The 14,488-nt window shown below is 38.7% G+C and overlaps 3 protein-coding genes across 4 annotated transcripts; all 3 read right to left on the reverse strand.

The window, feature by feature from the left end:
• Positions 1–6: 6 nt before the first annotated feature.
• Positions 7–2,852, reverse strand: LOC109705055 (PHD finger protein ALFIN-LIKE 2-like). Its single transcript, XM_020225818.1, has 3 exons — positions 1,066–2,852; positions 941–973; positions 7–825 (listed from the first exon to the last, which is right to left on the reverse strand). Exons 1-3 carry the CDS (start codon positions 1,163–1,165, stop codon positions 527–529), a joined length of 432 nt encoding a protein of 143 aa, XP_020081407.1. The 5' UTR covers positions 1,166–2,852; the 3' UTR covers positions 7–526.
• Positions 2,853–3,007: 155 nt separating this feature from the next.
• Positions 3,008–6,769, reverse strand: LOC109705054 (dnaJ homolog subfamily B member 13-like). Its single transcript, XM_020225817.1, has 3 exons — positions 6,570–6,769; positions 6,047–6,310; positions 3,008–4,010 (listed from the first exon to the last, which is right to left on the reverse strand). Exons 1-3 carry the CDS (start codon positions 6,767–6,769, stop codon positions 3,575–3,577), a joined length of 900 nt encoding a protein of 299 aa, XP_020081406.1. The 3' UTR covers positions 3,008–3,574.
• A 1,734-nt stretch (positions 6,770–8,503) lies between these two features.
• Positions 8,504–14,451, reverse strand: LOC109705057 (symplekin-like). Of its 2 annotated transcripts, XM_020225819.1 has the most exons (14): positions 14,231–14,449; positions 14,083–14,145; positions 13,900–14,007; positions 13,460–13,543; positions 13,332–13,379; positions 12,325–12,399; positions 11,848–11,943; positions 11,687–11,767; positions 11,201–11,272; positions 10,935–10,979; positions 10,751–10,834; positions 9,673–9,776; positions 9,095–9,248; positions 8,504–9,008 (listed from the first exon to the last, which is right to left on the reverse strand). In XM_020225819.1, exons 1-13 carry the CDS (start codon positions 14,258–14,260, stop codon positions 9,104–9,106), a joined length of 1,035 nt encoding a protein of 344 aa, XP_020081408.1. In that variant the 5' UTR covers positions 14,261–14,449; the 3' UTR covers positions 8,504–9,008; positions 9,095–9,103. The 2 variants fall into 2 exon arrangements, with proteins under 2 accessions (XP_020081408.1, XP_020081409.1); XM_020225820.1 differs by lacking the exon at positions 12,325–12,399 and having other exon boundaries at positions 14,231–14,451.
• Between the last annotated feature and the right edge of the window lie 37 nt (positions 14,452–14,488).

Consider the following 14,488-nt stretch of genomic DNA (forward strand, 5'->3'; position numbering starts at 1 on the left):
ATCTCAGGGATATTTGTATCTCTATGTTGTATGTTACGTAAAACGACCCTCTCTCGATTTATCTTCCTCCTGGCAACTCCCACCTCACATTAAAATATGCACATATTAGTTTAGGACACATTCTCTCCTAGCAATACAGCATTCAACACTGTAGAAGTAGGAGATTGTTCCACAGTCACATAGATCACAACTTCAAACTTTCAACAGCCATCTGGTTCATATGATTCAATCAAAACTAGGGACTCTCCGCAAGGGAATCCAACAAGGCCAAATCAAGGATTTCCTAACAATCTCACATTCTAAAAAATGGGGAAAAAAAAACCTAAGCACATATCTCCCCCTGGTAATCTTAGAATTTGACATAATCCTTTTTACTCCGATAACAACAACACTGACAATAGCACAAGTAGAGAATTCACATCAAATCAACACCACTGCATCAAAAAAAGCTACCTCCCTTCGCAATTACCTAAGTCGAAGAACAAAAATTAATATCTCAAACCATTGCATCTAATTAGCATCAAAATTATCGAACAAAGCTCACCTCTACGGTAAATCCTGCACAGAAAAACAATATGGAATAACTCGAAAGAGAACGATACCTTTCATTTCGATTGAGCCGAGCCCCGAAATAGAACGCAACGGAGAGAAGCCAAGAATCACTATGCACGGCCACAAGCGAGAGCCAATCCTTGCGATTCATCCCATCCCTCGCGAAATTGATACCGAGCGCCGGCTCAGGGAGCTCGGGGGGCACCTCCTCCGCCGGTAGGGTTACCTCCCACGAGTCGTCGGCGTGGCCGTACAAGCATAGGTTCTCCTTCTCTGTCCCACGTCCAAGCACCAAAAGCCACCAAAATCCAACACGTAAATCACCAAAAACCTAAAAAATAACCAAATATTCGATGAAATGGGGAGCAAAAGAGCACGGATCTGGGACCTGGATCGCACTGGCCATAGAACTCGTCCACATCTGAGAGGAGAGAGAGGGAGAGAGGAGGCGTCAGAGAGGTCTCGAGAGAGAGAAAGAGCTCCATAATAGAGAGAAAGAGAGAGGGAGGAGACCGTGGGTGAGGGCTCGGACGATGCCGGTGCGGCGGCCGCTGAAGTCCTTGAAGATCTCCTCGACGGAGCGAGGGGTGGAGGAGATCGAGCCCACTTCCATGGCGGAGGCGACGAAGAGATCGGAGGAGGGGAGAGATCCCCCGCTACCAAGAGAGCTCGCTCGGAGAAGAAGAAGAAGAAGAAGAAGAAGAACCAGAAGTGGAGGAGACGGAGAACGAACGTATGTATGCGGGGTCGAGAGAAGAGTTTATGATCGATAAAACTAAATATTGAAAAGGAAAAAATTAATGAAAAAGTAAAGAATAAGGTAAATTTTTGGTAAAACGTACTAATACTACCCCCTCAACTATAGGATATTTCCCAAATTAGCTCCCCTAGTTTACTTTTGTTAAAATTGGATATTGTTTTAACTTCCTAAGGAAGTACTAACTAGTTAAATTAGAAATTTATAAAATTTAAATAGTTCTATCAGCTATTAATCCGTACTTTTTGTTAGTTCTTTTTTTTGGGTTAAATTAAATATAAGAAAATCATTAAATTTGACTAAAACTTTGGTCAAATTTTAAAAACTGAAAACAATAATGCTGAGGGAGCCATTTCAAAAAATTGTATAGCTGGGGGATATTAATACATATGTACCTAGAGAGATACCCTCAAAAGAGGGTCGATGAAGTAACGCGATGGCAGGGTCCATTAGACCAAAATTGTACCCAATGAATCGCGCTCGTGATCCGGTGCGGTCGAATCGAGTCACTTTCGTGGGTTCATCTAGTTGGTGCTTGTAATAAATATTGCCTGGGATTCAGCATAGAGATCTCTATGCGGGCGCCGGGGGGTCGGGGAACACCGGACGTCCGTATCAATGCAATGGCGTTGAATCCATTTGGAGTCCGATGTTAAGGGTGTTGGATGGGACCGCTAGTATTAGAAACTGCTGCTTAGACCCGGTCTAGCTAAGAAAAGGCCACAGCAGTACAACAGCAGTAGTTCTAACCGATTGTTAAAAGATTCACCTCATCTTTCTCTTCTTTCTCTCACTCGACCACTCAATTTCTCTTCTTTCTCTCACCTCAGGTGAGATTCTCAATTTGATCCCAATTTCTCTTCTTTATCTCACTCAACCATTCATCTAAATTGATGAATAGATAAAAACTTACCGGCGTAAAAATTACTATACTTTTAATAACACAATAACCCTTCCCTCTCTCTCTCTCTCTCTCTCTCTCTCTCTCTCTATATATATATATATGAGCTTTTTTTACAATTAGCTCTCTGAAAAAAATTTATTTTAAAAATAACCCGGCAAATTTAAATTTACAAAAATAACCCTCCCCCTACCACGCAGGCTCCACGTCAGCGCCATGCGGACCGAGCTAGATCAGATAGTTAAGTTAAACACGGTGAACCATTCATTCACCGTGTTTAAACACGATAAATGATTCACTGTGTCCGGAGAAAAGAAAGGAAAAGAAAAAAAATAGTATTATAAAAAAGATAAGTATGAAACATAGTGAATGAATGTTTGCTTAACGCCCCAACTCATCCACGTGGCGCTGATTTGACGCCTGCATGGCAAGATCAAGGACCATTTTTGTAAATTTAGATTTGTTGAAATTATTTTTAAAATAATTTTTTTCCAAAGGGCTAATTGCAAAAAATGCCCTATATATATTTATTGCACTTAAACTAGATGATGGTTCACGGCAGGTGTAGTAATATCTTGGCAGACATGGTCCATGAAATAAATTCTCGTGAAAAGATCCGCCATTAGGCATAACGAGCCCCTGCTCACCCACCCAGCTCCTCAAATGGGGCCAATGATTACTCTTCATATCTTTTTAGCTTTTCGACCGTTATTACATTCCGTATAACACTCAAAACAGTCCCCTCCCTTATTGCTTAAACAAAACCAAAACAAAACAACACAAAAAAGCCCAAGGCGAAAATCCCAATTCCCAAGTACTTCCTAAACTCTCTAAAAAAAGAATTACAATACATTGGATATGCCAAAAAAGATACATCTAGAAAAAATGTAAAAATTTCAGGTTAAAGATTTTGCTTCTGCTGCTCCAATATAACTAACAGGATAAATTTTAATTTTACTAGAATAACTTGTTAGGGATATCGTCGAAAAGATCCAGTGAGAAGCACTTACCCATTTACCTTCGATTTGACAATGAAATTCTACGCGGGATTTTTAGTTTCATCCCCCTGTGCGCTAAAGAAAGTAGAGTTCGTAAGTAGAAAAGCGCGATTCGCATATCAATCTTTCCTGCACTAGATTGGCAGATAAACAGTGAACTGACAAAATAACAATGCTGGTGATCACGCAAACCGAAAACCAGCACATAGCAGCTAAGGAACTACTTGCACAGGTCAAAATTCGAGCTACTAACCAAATATTTCGAGTTAGAAGTAGAAAGCATTTGAAAAAATACATAATTTAAGTATCTATTTCGAATTGAAGTAGAAAGCGTATGAAAAAACACATAATCTAAGTATCTACTAATCAAGATAACAATTGCTGGATACCTGCCTTCTGATCTGTCGTAAGTCTACTAGGGAATTTGATCTGAAATCTGATCCTCATGTTCCCTTTCTTAGACGGCTCCTTAGTGATCGGCATGCTTTCACCTTGCACAATTTCCTCATAATTGGGACTAATAATGGATCTGATTGGGATGGTTAGCGTTCGACCGTCGAGTGTTGTTACTTGGACGGTACAACCCGTGAGGGCCTCAACAAGAGAAACTTTCTGCGTGACGATCAAGTCGTTCCCGTCTCTTTTGAACACACCATGCGGTCTTTCGTCGATGATGAATACGAGATCCGAAGGTATTAAATTGCGCATTTCGTTGCCCTTCTCAGGAAAGGTGATCTTGGTACCCTTCTTCCAGCCTGGCTTAACATCAATTACTAAAATTTCCTCTACAGTTGTTGGCCTCCTGTAGAAAGACATTAGTGTCAATAGCGTAATACTACTTTCAGAAAGTGGAATATTTGGACAATCCGACTGCTCCAGCTATAATGATTTGTTACATGGTGCATATAAAGTTGAGTAAAACATATGATACTTTCAGGACCATCCAGATATTGCAGCTTGGCATCCAAACTATTAACCTAAAAACTTTTAGTCACTGAACTTTTTCCGTACATTATCCCTATAATGTTGTGATACAGTTCTGTTTCACTGCAGATATATATACGGTGATGAAAACCATTAGGCAGCAGAAAATAGCTGGTTATAACTGCCGCAACAAATGAGAACTACTGAAAAGATAATTGAGGAAAAAAACCAAAAAAAGAAAAGACAAAGGAAAAAGAAAAAAACTGTAGTGCTCAATTCCTTCCACCGAAGCAAAAATTTTGTAGATCTAGGATTTCCATATGTACAATCTAAACAATGCTGTCGGAGTTCACTCTTAAGTTCTAACGCAGAACGATGATATTTTTAGCAGTACAATAAGAGAGGTATTCGATATTCTATAATCTTTTGCCATGGTTTTCTCTCTATCTATTACACTGAACTCCAGCCAAAATCAGGGAAGAGCTGCTAACGGAAGTTCTTTTTTCCTTTTTTTGTCATAATCATCTGCAACCGCTAATATCTAGTTTACTAAAGCATTATAAAACAATATAAATCATATAAAGAAAAACAAGGACATAGACCGCAGATATGAGATGCATCTAATCCCATACTAAGCCTGCTATATATGTTTATGCTACCTAATAGAGCACACCAAGACCTTGTGAATGACTTAAAACTATTACCATTCCTCCATAAGAAAGATGAACGGACAGTTAGATTTTTTTTTCCCCTCCATAATTTCTTTGCCAACAGTTTCTGCACACGTTTAATTTTTTTAGTAAAGACAGTTTTTAGCTTCTTAACATATCACAATCTACAAATTTGCCTAGTATATCACAATTTACAAATTTGCGTATCACATTTTTTAATAGAGATATTTACATACATATACCTTACAATACAAAGACCTGAATTTCATGCATGCCCTTCAAAATCTTAGCTGCTCGCTATACCCTTGGACTTGTAGAAACCCCCCTGCGAAATAACTTTTTAAATGCAAAAACCAACTCCAACCACTATTGGATGACTCACCAACATAAATTGAGTATTTTCGTAAGAAACTACACTAAGAGTGAGTGAGAAATCAGATTTGTAAATTATTATATATGTAATACATATATGTAAATTATTACATATGTATTTTCGTAATAATGATGTCTTTCCTCGCAGATCTGATCATTACCACTGGATGTTCGGTGTTTCAAATGCTTTGCAGCTTACCTCAGCCTATCGATACACAAAGATTAGAAAGGGAAGTTAAAACAAGCATTTTAGTGTTAGGGCAAAATTAAGTAGATGAAACATAGAGGTCACAGAATAACACTAAATGATATAGCCAAGATCATAATGGCACATATTACATCCATGATTTGAAAGCATGTACTAAAAGATCAAGCTGATGTAACTTTAGCCAAATGATAGAAAGTAATTAGAAATTTACATATCTGACAAAGAAACGAAAGGAACAAATTACCCGCATAAAAGCTTCAACAGAAAAGTAATATGTGAAAGACATGATCAAAATTGAAAGACACGATCAAACAAGACGTTGGAGATAAAAAGAAAATGACACATGGATAACTACATTTCTCCATATGACATGTTTCAATGTCGCGAATTTTTCTGCAGCATGCAGCACCTACCGCTACATCTAATTGCAAATACCACCCTTCTTACCTAACATCTCTTCCGCCAATGCAACTCCTATCTTTCACCATCTCTCTATAGCTCTTGACCTTATAACAAGTTAAAATTGTTATGCTTCAAGCTGGTATAATAATAAGGACTACTTTGAAGATCTAGTCAATTTCTAAGGCACCATAAGGAACTTGTAGCACTAAGCAAATGGAGGAATTAGAAGTTGGAATTCGCCGTAGTATCGGAACAGCTCACCCGTGCGCATCGAGAACATCCCTCGAAATCTTCATCTTCTTCGTCGCGCCCTTGTACAGCTCCTCGAGGCTGCACACCAGAGTCCTCTCAATCTGCGGCGCCTTCCTCGCGGCGCTCCCCGAGCCCTCCCCGGCCCCCGCGAACGCCGAGAAGATGCCTCCCCGAAATCGCCCCGCCGCCAAACCTACCGCCGCCGCCTGCCGCCGCCGCCGCGCCGCGCGAGCCTCCTGCGCCGAGCCCCGGGCTCCGGCAATGGAAGGGCGCCTAAGGACCGAAGATAGCTTCGAGAAGATCTCTCTGTCGGTCCTTAGGGTTTTAACACCCTAAAGCCGGCCGGCGGGGGCGGAAAGGGGAAGGAGGGCTTGGCCTTTGAGCCTTCTTCACCGAACTGTCGTAGATGGGCGCTTCTGGGGTCGCTCAACCTATAATGTAGGAAGAGGAGGAGGAGGAGGAAGAAGAGGAAGAAGAAGAAGAAAGAGGGGAGGAGAGAGGGGTGGGGCTAGGGTTTTGTCAGATTATTAGGGTTTTGTGGGAGGGAGAAGGGGAGAGGAACAAGGGGAAGAGAGAGAGATGAGAGAGAGAGATGAGAGAGAGAGGATGTGAGATGGTACGTCGTAGGCATCGGAGATTTTGCTTGAAGATGGCTTCGGCGTCGTGCTTGTTGTGCGGGTTCTTTCGGGGTGCAATTTCATGGCGAGGCCTGCGATAACCTCTCTTCAGCATCCTCTCTGTGGCGCTAGCGAATCCCACTTGCCAGCACCTTGTTGTATCCACCGCCCATCTCTCTCTCCTACCACCTATCTCTCCGTCTCTCCTCTCTCTCTCTAATCTTTGCGGTGGAGATCCTGAAACGAAACAACACCCAACACACAAACGGGATTGGCCGGCAAGGAACACGCATGATTGACCCAGTACCCCCCTACCCGCTCCGCTCCCCCCCCGCTCCCGTCGCCTGCTACTCCCCCGACGACGTCGAGATGGAATTCTCTATGGAATGCTTTAGCCACTGCGCTACGCCCTTTGCTATTTGTATTGTCTGTGTCACGTGTGATGATTGCTATAGGTTAATAATACTGTTTTTAAACTCTACACGTAGCTCGTAATTACCGAATGAAACTAAGGTCACCACATAGTGGGTTTTTAAGATTGTATCCATTCCGGCTTTAATGTTAGTATCATTAGGTTGCTTTTGTTTTGCTTAGATAATTTATTGCATTTGTTGTCCACAGAGAGTTATCAATTTTCAAAAAAAGAAAAGAAAAGTTTATTTTGATAGTCAATTAGCTGAGTACTCAAAACAAATATACAAGTTGTCAAACTAAGGTACACATTTCAGTATCTACCGTTTCGCAAAATCTTATTTCATTCACTACCTCTTGCCTGCAAATAATTAATTATGCGCCGCATGCATTCTATTCTATCTTATGTTGGACAATGCGGCGAGAAGGCCGTAAGTTCGGCTGCCGGTGATGAGGGAGTTTAAAAGCTTAGATACTGAAATGCAAAGTTTCAACATTTTAATTAGTAACAGGAACCTTGGATGTCAGCAGTGACACACGACGATGAGCCGACATCTGCGGGCCTTCAGGAATCGGTGCTGAATACTTTCTTCTCCCGTATCATTCTGCGTACACCCTGAAGACGGTGGCAGCAGCACCAGCTCACTAAAACACCTCTTCTCACCTATTGTATTATTTATTTGGGTTATCTATTTATTTATTTTTTTATTCTTTTACTATTGTTTGTTTAGTGACAGGAACAGTACCGCCTTATTTCCTCAGAAACTAGACTAACGAAATAAAGGGAAAAAAGATTTCGTGAGTTCGTGTATAAGAACTCATGATGAATAGACAAAATTCGAACTTCAATGAAATCTTAGGAAAGCAGGTGATCTAAACAGAGACAGGCAACACATATAAACTAGTAATCCTCTTAAAAACCTTCTAAACTGGGGAATTGTGTAAGTAGATAGATGATATCTCCCAATTTCTAGCTATATATATGTATGTTCATTGCCAGGCGGAATAGTTAGACAAAACGAGCCAGATTAGCTGATTCTCAGTTAAAAATGTCTAGTTCAGAGGGATGGAAAGAAAGATAGTCGAAAACAAGCATTTGCTAATGTCAAAATTTCCACAATTTAACCGAAATCTACGCCATGACTTGGAATTCCAAATCCAACAGAACAATCAGGTGACAGATCGATTAGTGTGCCATGACAATTTTCAAACTGACGGAGCGAGCTGAGGAAGAAGAACAAAAACCATTTCTTCTTCAAGCATCCAAAAAGGAATTAAACAACCACAATAAAAGACATTTTGCTCCAATAGGTGACAAAGACAGAACCTTTCAAAAGTCCTCATCTCTTCGCGAAACAAAATCAAACCAACTACGCGAATCATGAATTAAACAGAATGTACAATGTTTCAACAATACGTAATCATTTTGCGAAACTCATTAAACTTCTTCGGCCTAATGGAAGTACCATCAATTTCCTTGTGTTTCTGATCAAATCCAAAGCCCGCAGTAGGACGATTTACAAGCAACATGATTACAGCTCATAAATAATATTCAGATTTAGCACCATCACATTTTAACCAGAGTGAGAAAAATAAAAAGATAAGTGCACAGCGTTGCCCACCTCCTCCGGATGTTCCTTTTCTTTTTCTTAGAATTTATTGTTTCATTGTACTTATATACAAAACCTAACGATGACCAAAATTGCCCAAGGAATTCCTACTGTTTCCAACTAACACTTACATGTCGCTAGGCTAATCATATTTTTCTACTGTTAGTTGTATACAACCTAAAAATTCTTCCGAGAAGGTAAACCCCACCAAGCAACTTGGGAAGATGTTTTTTTCCTAGAGAATACAGATAAAATACAGACGCCTGCCAGCAATTATAGCAAAATCCCTCATCTGGTTTAACACCACATTGCATCCTCCGAAATCACTGAACACTAAATAACAAAGAGAACTCAGGTTTTATATATAAGTTACTTTCCACACAACTTAAGGACTTGGAGTAAAAATTTAATATACTCACAAGAAGATTTTAGCTGACAGAAGCGGATTCTTGGGTAACTTCTTGTGCACCATCGGCAGCAGAACTGCCAGTTTCTGCAGCCTGGCTTTGGCTAGCCTGCGCCTGGCCAGAAGCTTGTGATTCTTGCACGAGCCCCAAAACCACCAGAGTGGACCTACAGATAATAAACATCAAATTCAAAATTATATGACACGCTTCAGATTCTGTGGCTAAATTCATGAAAATGAACAAAAGAACTCAAGAGGTATTCAAATATTATATCACTGCAATTTCATCTAATTACCTACGTACTCCTGTAAAATACTAATCCTGAATTTACATATTATAACATGCTAATCTAAAATTTTCTTAGAAAAAAGCCCTTACCTTAAGACGGGGAGTCTTTTAATTCATGGGGAAACAAACATTAGTTTTGTAGCTGAAAAAGAAATTTAAAGAATGGCACTTTTTGTATAGCTATATATGTAAGAAATTAAGTTTCCAAGAAGCATATATGAAAATTCAGATTTTGCACAGAAATATATATACATAGGCTATTTTACAGGGGCACGTGTGTAAATATTTTAAAAGAAATAGACCTTGGAAGAGCTGCACGTATACTTGGCTGGCTCGCATGCTCAATCAAGGGAGGCTTCAGCACAGGATTTCTGTTCAATGCATTTTCTAGCTGTGGAGCTGGTAACTGGAGAATGCAACAACGGAGCACTAATAAATATACAGTAGATATTATTTATATTCATAATATTGACATATTCAAGAACTTCAATGCATAAAGCATGTCTCTCGTCCTGTCTCTAATATAAACCACTGCAAAACCACGACCACATAGAAGAAGAAATATACTGCATTAGTTAAGTACCGTAAGCATGAGAATTAAGTGGACCTATGACTGCTCCGTAATTTTGATATTACGTAACTTGCTCCATGCAGTTCTACATGCAATCTTTTTTCAATCTTCTTGTGGGGCAAAACCAAGAACTACCATATCTTGTCACATTGCTTTCCATATCAATTTTGGTGTTCCCTACGAAGCCACACTCTCAAAGCACATTACACTCCCTCCTTATTGATGAACGAGACATATTTCCACAATTTCTTCCATTTAGCATATCTAAGTTCACTTGCATCTCAGACTCTCAGTATTTCTAGGATTACTGACACAAATCGTCCCTGAAGTTCGTTCTGAATTTCAATTTCGTCCTAATAAGCCATTGAAGTTTGAATCCCATTTTCACTAAAACCTTAAAAGTTTTACTTCAATTTAATCATTGGACAAATCACCCCTTAAGGTTTGCATGGTGCCTTTCTCAAACAGTACACTTGGAGAAACCGTAATTGTCCTGCATGACAAACTCTAGGGACTAAATTGTTATGATTTAAAAAGGATAAAACTTAAATGGGGTCATGACCAATCCTATTTATAGCTAAGCTCCTTAGATGCATCTTACTCCAAAGGCAAGGCGAATAAAGCAGTCACGTAATCATCAACCTTTATTCATCAATTTTCTAATGAATGATTCAGAAAGAACAACAAGCAACTGTATCATAAGCATGCCAGGAATGATTCAGAAAGAGCAACAAGCAACTGTCACAAACATGCCAGCAAAATATGACTAGAATATGACTAAAAAATCACGCACAGCAAGTAAAGCCAACCTGCAGGAGCACACTGTATGACTGAGGTTTTGTCTGGATAGCACATTTCAAGAATCCCACCCATAATTTTGGATATTTCCATATCTGCAGCAATTTTTAGCCAATATTGGAGATCAAGAAAAACTTAAACTAGACATAACTAGTTAAAGAGTATTCTCATTCATAAAACGAATATTATAAAAACCTGCTTGCTTATGAGCCGCGACATAATCTCCATTACAAAGTCTACCTGAAAAAAAAAGCTCAATTGTGGCACCATCAGTATGTATGTATGTACGTATGCATGACTGACTACAAAAATATAACTACTATCATAGTCCATGCAGAAAGCAGCAAAAAACTGGGAAGCAAAACTAGAATAATATACAAAAACGAGTAAAGCTATAGTCTAACAGAATTACTTAAAACTCAGATGCTTCAACTTAAAAAGAAAAATTACTTATGACTCACCAAGGAAGGGAATGCACCTATTGCTTGTATAACCGTTCGCATGAATAACAATGGGAGAGGTATCTGTTCAACCTGCAAATATAGTAATTCGTATCAGAAACATCATCATAAAAACAGGAGAGGCTTTTACATATAGGTTCCTACAAACTATCAATTCATATATATATACACGCTCCCGCGAAATCTAAATTTTAAGACATAACCCCCCTTTGAACAGTTTTTTTCTTTTCTCCAAAAATACCTTTAAGTTGGTAGTTTTCGAATTCATGAAGGAAGTTGATTACTTGATTCCGCATTAAAAAGTCTTCAAAGATCAGCATTTTTGTATGCATATGGGTGCATATATAAGAAATTTAAGTTTCTAAAGGGCACATACAAAATCAGATTTTGCACGGATATATATGTAGATAGATAATTTTCCAGCGGTATATGCATAAATATCTCATAATTATTCAATGAGAAGGGCTCGGCATTTGAGATACATACTAACTGATTCAAGACCTTAGCCAGAACCTGATGGGTGAAAACCTGCCGCTGCTCAAAACAAGCAGAGCAAGCATCCATAACCTGCATAATAAACTTACCTCTATTTAACTCAAAGCTAACATGAGGAAGATGAGTTAAAAATAAAATGAAAAATCTAGAACCTTTTTCAGAGGTATTCCGTCTTTCTCGGGATCTATTCCATGAATAGCAATTAAAACTTCAGAAGGAGTGAGAGGGGGATTATTATGTGGTGATCTCTGAAACAAACAAAAGTGAAGAAAAATCAATTTCGATAAAATTATATCTTAGAAGAGTGAAGAGAAAAAACTATATTAAGCAAGAGAGACGCTGAAGAAAAGATGAACATCGCAAGGTCAAAAAACAAATACTAGCTAAAAAAATGACAATGAAAAATAACACAAAAAATAAACATATACTCAATAAGGCAAGAACAAAACGCTATATACTATGTTCTTTTTTTTCATTTTGCAAATCCAAGATCCGTAGCGAGTTGGAAATAGCAAAAGAAAAATGGAAACCAAAACAGAAAATGATGCACAAATCAAAACAACCATATTTAATTGTATTATATAATAGAAACCACAAATTGGTAGGACAAAAATTTCCAGAAACAGTACCTGCAGCAAACGAGCAAGGGCTACTTGGAACTTATCTGGAGAAAGATTTACAATGCTAGGGAAGACAGGAAGAATCTAAAAGCATACAAAGATAAACAGAATAAGTATCATTATCAACTCTCACAAGTTAAACTTCCAGGGAAACTAGATCAAAAGAAGCATAATGATGTAATCAGGCTTGGAAGTTGGACTCCTAAATAAGAAAATAAGACAATTCCAGAATGTTTTCAGCAAATAACAGTGTTGAATGACGCAATTTAATCAACATTAGAAAGGATGCAGAAAAATTAGCCATACTGAGTGCACCAACATAAGTTGCTTAGGAATTGTTGCAATACGTCTACATCAATTGATAGTGTGTTAGGCAGTCGTTGATAGTGTGTTAGGCAGTCTGTTGTTAAAGTTGGAGCAAGCATAATTTACATGCTTCGCTAAAAATTTTGGTGTAGCTTTGGAGAGGTCCCTAAATTATTCTTATCAACTGCAAGCTATTAAAGCTGTAAGTTGAATAAAATCAGCATCGAGGAGCTTTCTTAATAGGAGCTGAGACAAACATTGGTTTGCCTAGGGGAAAATCTTATGGTTGCCCATACAGAGCATAATAAATATATCTAAAGCTTGCCATTGTCCAAGTACTTTGCTAGCATCCTCGAGTTTGTTATTCAGGTATAGGCTTTGCCTAGGGAAAAGCTTGAGAAGAGATTACAATTTGGACGGGAGTGGACAATGTGCAGCTACATTGTCCCTAGCTCTCCTCCAAAATATCAACCAGCTCAATCATCAGAAATAATCCAGTAAGTTTATCCCAAGGTTAACTAACATTTGCAACATCAGCAACATTATGCAGTACAACAGACAAAAAAAATAAGTTCATAAAAAAACTGGTCGACAAGACAAATTGCATACTGCAGGATCGACAAATATGCAACAAAGACGAGCAATTCATAACGTGCTTGATAGAAATGATGTCCCTAAGTATGAATGCATGCTTCTGCTGGTCAACTAACCGCATCTTTGGACAAGAATGGCAATACAGGAAGAAGAATCTCCACATCCTGCAGTTAAGACAGTCTCAAATCATATACAAGAAAGAAAGGGGAGTGAAGTTACTTTAGGAGAAACCAACTGATGGTACCTTCATTTTGGAATAGTATAATTTCTTCACGGAAGAAATCAGATCTTGCGAAGGAACTGCTCCATCAGTGAGCGTCTGTAGAACCTGCTCAAGTTTTATGCTAATATATAATCATTAAAATGCAGGAAAGAGGAAAGAAGAAAAGAAAGAAAGAAACTAAACCATCTATAATGCATATAGTTGAAGTTAAGAAGTGATCTACAATGCAATTCCTTTCCCTTTTCAAATGAAGTTTAAAAATAGGAAAGAAATCATAGAAGCAGCTAAACCAGCTCTGTTTCGTTGTATTGTTTCTCGCTAAAATAGGCAGGACTGATAAATTATTTTGCAGCACTTATTTCACAGTACCCAGTAGTACCAAGAAATAGTGAACGAATTTCATCTGTTCGAGACAGAAAGTAGTGGTGCTGAAGCCATTGCATAAAGATAAGTTACAGAACCTGCATGAGAAGGCTCTCACTTCCAGCAGGTGGATCTAAGACGATACTAATTACTTCCGGTGAGGAGCCAATTGTACGAATAAGTATTGGTATTTGTCGATGGACTGCCTGCATAATTTATGTAATTACAAAACCAGAATATATGGAACAGGAAAGGAAATAGCAGAGGAAGACTGAATAAACCTGTTTTCCATCCTTTGGAATGCTTCTGTAAATTGTGAAAATTTGCCGAAGAAGGGAATGCTTCTACAATTCGACAAGGTCAAAGAAAACTTCGATAAAGGCAGAAATAACTAGAATTAAAATTCGTGACAAAGATTATATTATGTACTTTGGTGCAAAGTGCGAAATACAAAGACATGCAGCGTTGAGCCTCCACTAGTGAAGATGATATTGCATTTTCAGCTAATTGGCCATCAGAAATGTGTTCATCACTAGCAACACCATGCACGGGTTGCTCTTCGTTGCCAGACTTTTCTGAATCAGCATCCTGTAAAGTACAACAGATGAATTATCAAGAAAAGACGGAAAGTAACTTCACGGCAACATACCGTGGGGAAACTGAATTGTGCTAAAGCCCGTTTCGTGA

This window comes from Ananas comosus, unplaced genomic scaffold (assembly GCF_001540865.1).
Source record: "Ananas comosus cultivar F153 unplaced genomic scaffold, ASM154086v1, whole genome shotgun sequence".
NCBI classification, from domain to species: domain Eukaryota; kingdom Viridiplantae; phylum Streptophyta; class Magnoliopsida; order Poales; family Bromeliaceae; genus Ananas; species Ananas comosus.

What these genes read in the sequence shown, in the direction of transcription:
- LOC109705055 (XM_020225818.1), bottom strand. Translation starts at nt 1,165, where the DNA reads ATGGAAGTGGGCTCGATCTCCTCCACCCCTCGCTCCGTCGAGGAGATC. An exon ending in CGTCCGAGCCCTCACCCACG is followed by an intron (nt 974 to 1,065) that starts GTCTCCTCCCTC and finishes CTCTCCTCTCAG; the next exon opens with ATGTGGACGAGTTCTATGGC. An exon ending in CTATGGCCAGTGCGATCCAG is followed by an intron (nt 826 to 940) that starts GTCCCAGATCCG and finishes GACGTGGGACAG; the next exon opens with AGAAGGAGAACCTATGCTTG.
- LOC109705054 (XM_020225817.1), bottom strand. Translation starts at nt 6,769, where the DNA reads ATGCTGAAGAGAGGTTATCGCAGGCCTCGCCATGAAATTGCACCCCGA. An exon ending in CCTTCTCCCTCCCACAAAAC is followed by an intron (nt 6,311 to 6,569) that starts CCTAATAATCTG and finishes TTCGGTCCTTAG; the next exon opens with GCGCCCTTCCATTGCCGGAG. An exon ending in GATGTTCTCGATGCGCACGG is followed by an intron (nt 4,011 to 6,046) that starts GTGAGCTGTTCC and finishes GTCTTTCTACAG; the next exon opens with GAGGCCAACAACTGTAGAGG.
- LOC109705057 (XM_020225819.1), bottom strand. Translation starts at nt 14,260, where the DNA reads ATGTCTTTGTATTTCGCACTTTGCACCAAA. An exon ending in CCCTTGCTCGTTTGCTGCAG is followed by an intron (nt 11,944 to 12,324) that starts GTACTGTTTCTG and finishes TGTTTGTTTCAG; the next exon opens with AGATCACCACATAATAATCC. An exon ending in ACGGAATACCTCTGAAAAAG is followed by an intron (nt 11,768 to 11,847) that starts GTTCTAGATTTT and finishes TTTATTATGCAG; the next exon opens with GTTATGGATGCTTGCTCTGC.